A 7,928-nucleotide genomic window follows, 5' to 3' on the forward strand; every position below is an offset into this window, starting at 1 on the left:
TTCAAATTATGCGGTATCCAACATGAACAATTCTTTTTGCCAGCCGAATGTTCATGCAATATTGAATGTGTGCAAGCGGAACTAATGCCCATCTACGGTATATCACATGATGACTTTCCAACATCAGTTTACGCACAGCATCGATGTTTTCTGGCACAACAGCCGATTTTGGACGACGTTCACGAAACTCATCCTGTAACGAACTGCGACCACGTTTGAATTTGGTGGCTCGAGATGGTGCTTCATAACCAAAAATCGAAGCGAGTTGATCGGCACACTACTATTGGTTTAATCTACGTCGAAAGTGATAGAAATCATCACACGAAAATTTTGTAATTTGAATCCACTTTTTGACCAAGATCAATGTTTCAAGTATATGCAGCACGCGTATGACATCACTTTCTGAATACGTTCACCATTAAAAATGTCAATCACATCACCAATTCACATCAGTGTTGCCATATCTCAAAACTCTCTTAAAGAAAAGTTTTTATCTAGACTATTTTTCATTATTCTTCCAAAATTCTGCAGTTTGCAATTCATCACTTATATAATAAGTAGCTTTATCAGTTACATGCTGTCAATTGAAGCTTTCAATTAATGTACATATCAAGAATATTAAGAGAAAATTGAATTTTCTGTTACAATGATTTATACGTTTGCAGAAATGGCAGATACGCATCTAATTCTGGGTAAGTTTCATCAAGCTTGAACGAGGTTTCAGATAATTAGTGTAGTTCTGGTAATTATAGGAGAATGGCAAGGGAATTCCTGATCGGAATATACCAGACAGACGATTATTTCTTTTTATTGATCGTCGTTTACAGGAGATCGCAATCGCAACGATAAGGAGATTTTATAATTAGTGGAATAAAACCCTGAAAGCAAACACGGTAATAGTCGTTAAGCTATATATTGGTCTCATGGCGGTTTGGAAAAAACTGAAGAAAGAACAACTTCATACTTATCTTTTATCAAACGTAAACGTTCAAAATTCATTAGATGGAGATTATCCTGAAAAAAATGGGATTTTGCGAATAGTTTTTAAGAGAACAACGCGCCGAAAAAAGCCCCTGTGCAAAAATGCTATCAGCCACCAAAGGATTTATGAAGTAAATGTTTAGCCATTGTAAATAATTTATTGGGACCAGTTTTCATTTCAAATAATGTAAATTACTTTTTACATAATAATTTACAAAAAATGTTCTTCTTTCTTCCATAATAGGTTCTTCCCCTCATCCTGGGTCTATGCTGTACCTCCACCTCTTTCGAGGTTAACCTCCATTATAAATTCCAATTGGAGATTTATCCTTTGCTATTTTCACCTGTCTATCGACTGTAATTCCACTTATATATTGATTCCGCTGTTTTTTACGCTGTGATACCCATTCTTTAATATCAGCTTCACATTATCATCTGATGCTTTCGCTTCGAAAAATTAGGAATAAGGAAAAATATGTGGTATTCACAAGATGGAAATCCAGCTCATTTAGATAACAAAGAAAATTTCTTTCCGATCTTTACCCTGGACGTTAGGTTGGAAGGGGCTCTGAAACACCTATTTCTTGGCCAGTCAAAAGTCCAGATCTTAAAAAATTCCTGAAAGAAGGACATGAAAGCAGAATAATTCAGCTACAAGTAGCTTAGAGTGAACTGACGAGATATCATCGTTTTCCAAGCATGTTGAGATGTTTCAAGAATAAAATGCTCTCATTCGACAACAACGTCATGTTCTCATGAAGATATTTCATCTCTTCAAAGTACCAATTTCAACGATTTTTCAAGAACATCGTTTAAAAATTAACTGACATTAATGTAAGTGCTAATTGTTCTTCTGGACTTTCTTTTTTAGCATTGTTTTTTTGAAGTAAATTTAATATATACTCAAATTGTGTTTCATTTAGCCAGAAAGTACGTTTTCAACATATTATCATCAAACAAAAAATTGTTTTCTACCAATAGTGAAGATCCTTCTTTACTTGTAATTCCTAGGTGTTTTTTGTTTTCTTTCATAATAATAATAACAACAAACCATCGTCTTATTATACATCTAACAGTACCTGAATAACTTTGTATTCCATTACATTGTTTATAATTATCAAGAAGACAACTGGTCTCAGCGTACAGTACAACGGCCACCACTAAAAAAAGAAAATAAAAAATCTTGGGCCGGTTCATAGCTTAACTTTCGTATTATAGTAATCTTGAATTGGTTACGATCTGGTTGATCAGTGAATAGAGGTTTGTTCTAAGTTATATTCATCAAAAATCTAAATTGCTTATCATCTCCATGAGGATCCAATGGTTCTAAATACTGAAAAGTTGAGAAAAATGGATTATTGACTGCACCGAGTAGTAAAACCCCCTCTAGAATTGATTTGAACGCAAGCCAAATGACATTAATGTTCGGGAAACACATTTCGGATAACAATAAATTTTATTAAATCTGTCTACAGTTTTATTGCAGTTCAGCATCCAGATTTAGAGAGACAGCCTTCGGGGCCCGAAATAATCGATAAAGGGGACGTTATAAAATATATTTAAAGTTTGATTCGATCTATTACTGAATGCAATTTCATTCTGGCAGTTAATTGAACATATTAATGAATTAAAACTAAATTTCGATGGGCGATCGTCCAAATCGGAAACGATAAAATATATGAATAAATGTTAATAGCTCATACTTCTCTGTTTGACATCTGTTGATTTAACTGAATGGAAAAAGATGTAAATAACCTCAAATATTTGACATTGAATTAATTCATATTATTATTTATGAACGGAAAAAATAGTTAATCTTGGTGCCAAAACAAAATGTCTCGTACCGAAGTAGTGTTAAGGATTTATAGGTGATTATGCTATTAATAAAGTTTGGAACATTTAAGAGGAAACAATTCACAAAAAATTGTAGAATCACCTATAAATACATTATTAAAAAAATCAATTTAAAAGTTCAATAAACTCACATCCAATCTACTAAAAGGGAATTTCAATATAAGAACTCAATAAGTCTTCTAAGTAATGTCGGTTTTCATATATGAAAATTCCTAATTTGAACATTTCGTAACTTATTAACACTAATATCTATTGCTTCAATCATTCTTTCTTAGTTCCAAAACCAAAATTGATGAACTTTTTCCTAGGTCCAAATTATTTTTGTTGTATTATTACACTAGTACCGCTAAAACTTTTCCCAGCTATTGAATGTTATTTTATATGATTTTTCAAGTGTAGTGCTACAGAAAGTCAACGAGACCAGCTGCACAAAAACATTCAATCCCAAGATGACTAAAAGTGTACTATTTTCGCTATAGATGAGGTAAAAACTGCAGCCTGGGTGTAAATGGTGAAAAGCTACAGCTTAGCAAGGAGTGCAAATATCTAGATGTCGTCTTGTACAGCAAACAAATCATTTTTGGAAAGAAAATGTGGGTATAGGAAGCAGCTATAGCATCAGTAGTTTTACCATAATGTAGATATTCGTGGTCATCTTCAAACTCAGACTAACGCATTTGTGGATTGACACTGCCAAAACATTAAAGTACCTACTCACCAGGAAATTCAAAATCGATCTTCTTTGCAGAGAGGAATAAAACCAAGTTCAAGTCAGTTTGCTTTTAGATGGTGGCATCCACTAAATGGATAGAATCAAAAAACTGGAATGTATACAAGACCCTGGAAAGGTACGCCTTTGTCACACAGAGAGAGTTAGTAACTATACTAACAATTGCTTTAAGATCAGGAGTGCCTGTAGGATTTTCCCATCCTGGAAGCTTCTATGGGCTAAGCAGAGGGTGACAGAAGTGAGTGCAAAGGGATTACCTGACGGGACCTCCCCATTCATAGTAATGGTATAGGCTACTAGAGACAGGATTTTTCATGTAATTCGAAAGTTCCTGCTTAAAATATAGTGCTTTCAAAAGGATTTCGTTTTGATTTCAATGAACAGCTTTAAAAATATCTCAGTTTTGTACAATCGGCTGGAAAATAGTGGCACCCAATATCTATATTGATGACGAATATTTAGTTGAAATATATATTCCAATAGTTTCGGATTGTATAGTATAATTGTCAATATTAGAATTTTTGATAAGTATAAATCACAAATAAAACTGTTTGTACAAATGTGAGACATGTTGATTAATAATTTTGTTACACATCTGCCTCCGTAAAAGTTGAAAAACATGCTTATTTTTAATTTTAAAGATTCTGTCAGCTTCAAATGCAACAAAATTAATATGTTTGGGATAATCGAAGTAGGTGATTCTACGATATGTATTCATAATTTTAATGATATTTTTTAGATCTGTCAATTTGTATAGTAAACGAGGGTTGCTACTTAATTTTTGAGATTGACAAATAAAAACAAATATCTATAATTGGATATGGCTTATTGTTTTTCAAAATATTCTCCATTAAGATCAATTTATTTCTGATCTGCTGGAATAAGAAATCAAATAAGGACTGTACGGCGGATGACCCATCATATCTATGTTTTAACGGTTAAAGTTTTTTGCTTGAATTGATGTATGAGAGCTTGTATTGTCGTGGTGGAGTCTTTCGTCTTTCGCGATGGGTTTCCCTAATTTTTTCGAATTTTTATAGCAACAAATGCTCGCTTACCATTCAGGATTGACCGTTCTACGTTACTCTAATGGAAAGGTCCTGGTCCTGGAATTCCAAAAAACCAAGCGACCATTTGCTTCGAAATGCTTCGTATACGACCAACTTTTGTTTGATTTTGCTCACCTTGAAAGACCCATACAGTCGATTAATTTTCAGCTCCGGGTTGATATGGTTAGATTCATTAAACGTCGCCTATCATGATCTTATAGACGTCTTTTGAAGCATTTTGATTGAATTTTTTCAGCATTTCCTCGCACCAATCGACAAGAGCCTTTTTAGAATTTGGGCTATTCATCACGCAATATTGAATATTTGTTTTTTACCTTCACGAAATTCATCCTGTAGCCAATTGGGACCAGGATTGAATTCTAAAAAGCAGCAAAACATGGTACCTCGAGATGCTGGAACAACAACAAAAGTCGAACCAAGTTGATCGATACGCTGCTGTTGGTTTAATCAACGTCGAAAGTCATAGAAAATCATCGACGCAAAGTTCCATTTTTTGATCAAGATGAATGTTCACCATTAAGAATGTCAAACTTTATGATGTTAATGTCAGATTTAACATATTCACATCAGTGTTGCAATATCTCAAAACTTAAGAAGCAACCCTCGAATAATATATATAATTTCTTTGTCAAAAAACAATTTTTCTTGCGATCTCTGTTTTCTAACAATTGATTGTTACTTATAATTTGCAGGTATGGAACGTTTTCCGCGACGTATGTCGCTTTTGGAGAGTACATAGTAAAAATCCAACAAAACTTCGACGTAGCGGTACTGAAAAAGAACCAATATCACCTGATACCATCAGATTACTGTGTTCCGCAGCTGTCTCCCCGAGTAGTTTAATTCCTTACAGTTGTAGGCCTACAGGAACTATAGGTAATTTTAATTGTGTGAGAGAAGATATATTATTTTTCCCTGTCTTCTCCATTGACAGCTAATATCATATTTTTTGAGGATTGGATCATATTATAAGCTGAGTTAATTATTCTTTGCCATAATGATAAATTAAACCTCAACATCAGTAGCCAAACATGTGAGGGAACAAAAAAGCCATACCATAATCGAACTTAATACAAATAGCTTTAAGAAGCTAATTTACCATAGCAGTTAAGAAAAGTCAAAATCATTTGTAATGGAGTAGGAAAATTTAGTTATGAATGTAAATTATATTTGAAACTAAAACTTACAATAGTGTGTGAAAAAGTCATTAGAATTACTTTTTTTTAAGATATCAGTTTGATTGGAAAATATATAGACGCAATTACAAGGTGTTAACTACATGTGTGCACAATAAATATGTGCACACAGTACAGATAAAGTTGACATGACAAAAATGGATCTAAGAACCCTCAAAGTAGTCCACGGCTACAGCTACCACACGCTGCCAACGATGTGGAAGGCGCTTAATACCATCAGTCTCATCATTAGCCACACCATGTGTGGTCACTTTTTGGCACATAGCATTAATAGTTCTCCCGTGTTGCAATTTTACATGAAGTCAAATAAGCTAAAAATATTTTATTTCAAAAAAGGAAAGGTCAATCTCTAATACAATTTATAGATACGAATGTTTCCTTTTCAGGTAGGCGCTGGACTGAAGAAGAACTTGAGGAAGAAGATGAATCGGAAGCAAAAGACAGCAGTACATCAAGTTCTCTTGAATCTACACCATTTAGAGAAAGAGCTTCGACCGATGGTCACCTGCAACAGAAACCTTTGAGGTGGAGGTACCCACCTCCGTCGAGTTCAACCGATCCGATCGGTTATTCCTCTAGAGCCAATAGGAGAATGAGTATATCCATGAAAGGAAATAATGCTAGCTATTAATTCACTTATTAGAATGTCTACTGGAGAAATACAAGAAATTGTTTGAAGATTTTCCTGACTCTTTGTTATATTGTCAAGTCAATCAAATATTCCACAAAAGCCATTTTGAGGAAGATGTTCGCATTGAAATTATCTATAAGATCATTTTTCACATAATCAATTTCCATGGAAACAACAAAACTTATTGATATTTAATTAAGATGGAAAACCGATGCTCAAATATTTCCTATTGTACCTCTTTGGGGTTTTGTTATTTACCGTCCTCATAAAATCTTTTTATTGCCCACTAAATCGACTGATTAATTTTGTATTTATCGATTTAGCTCATTCTCGCTCAGTCATGTGAATGTTACGGGAAACGTAGATTCTGCAGGAAAACCAAAAGATCGATTCATGAACGTTTCTGTTTGCGCTTACCTTCCACTTAAAATCACTGAAATGCGTGAGAAATTTCAAAAATATGGTTTCATAATTTTCTGTTGGCGTCGTTCTAGCATAAATTAATTTTGTAAGCGAGTTAATTTCAATCACACGTATGTTATTAACACCCAAGCAATCAGAAAACAATCCAATTCGAGTGAACGAGGTTTACGACAATAAACGTTGTGGCCGTATACGATCGCGGGCGGATCGATCTGGCGAACGTGCAGGCCAATAGATATATTTGAAAGTCAATCAGGAAATATATAACGACGTCTACAGATTCATTACTCATGTAAGCTCCATTCTGTTGAAAACATATTTTCACTTATAGCTTTATGATGTGGCCGTGAAAATATACTGAACATTTCAACATAACGATTTGAATGTGAAAGTATGGCAATTGTAGCAACCACAATTCAACTTAAAGATATCGAATTATCGAAACACCTTACCGTAACTACCAGTAGGATATTAGCTACCCAAAACCAGCAGTTCTGCTTGTTTATACACCTCTTCAAATGGAAATGAGCCTCATAATAGAAGCCAAGAGAGATCGTTGGAAACTTAATCACCATTGTCAAATCCATATGACGTTTATGAAGCACCAACTTTCAAAAGACTATGTGTAAAATTTCGTGACATTTCGATTAGTCAGAAAAAAGTGACAGCCATTTAAGTGAAGCTTGTTATTTTCAAAACAATTTCGTTTGTTAATTTATCATCGCTTTTTGATAAAATACTGTACAAGCTTCATCGAAAAGAACCATTTATTATTGGTTTGCTGAATTTAAACGTGGTCGTACAGTAACCGATGATCGTGAACGTTCTGGTTGTCCAATTGAGGTGGTTACTCCAGAAAACATCAAAAAAATCCACAAATTGGTTAGGTTAGGAATTTTTGGAATTTTCGCAACAAACGAGCATCATCGAAATTTCTCCATGAATCAAAACATTTTTTGTTTTTCGGTGAAGATTGTAGTCCAATTTCCATTTCAGTACATTTAAAATAACTGTGGGAGACACGCGTTTTTTGGATATATTTC

At 34.0% G+C, this 7,928-nt stretch overlaps 1 protein-coding gene across 1 annotated transcript in view; it reads left to right on the top strand.

Moving 5' to 3' along the window:
* The window catches only part of LOC130896233 (ras-related and estrogen-regulated growth inhibitor), a 69,053-nt gene extending 61,657 nt beyond the window's left edge, over positions 1–7,396 (top strand). The window contains exons 5-6 of the mRNA XM_057804181.1: positions 5,328–5,511; positions 6,218–7,396. Coding sequence (XP_057660164.1) covers positions 5,328–5,511; positions 6,218–6,462 — 429 coding nt within the window. The 3' untranslated portion in view covers positions 6,463–7,396. The remainder of the gene's footprint in view (positions 1–5,327; positions 5,512–6,217) is intronic.
* Positions 7,397–7,928: the final 532 nt, after the last annotated feature.

The sequence above is a fragment of the Diorhabda carinulata genome, chromosome 7 (genome assembly GCF_026250575.1).
Source record: "Diorhabda carinulata isolate Delta chromosome 7, icDioCari1.1, whole genome shotgun sequence".
Lineage (NCBI taxonomy): Eukaryota > Metazoa > Arthropoda > Insecta > Coleoptera > Chrysomelidae > Diorhabda > Diorhabda carinulata.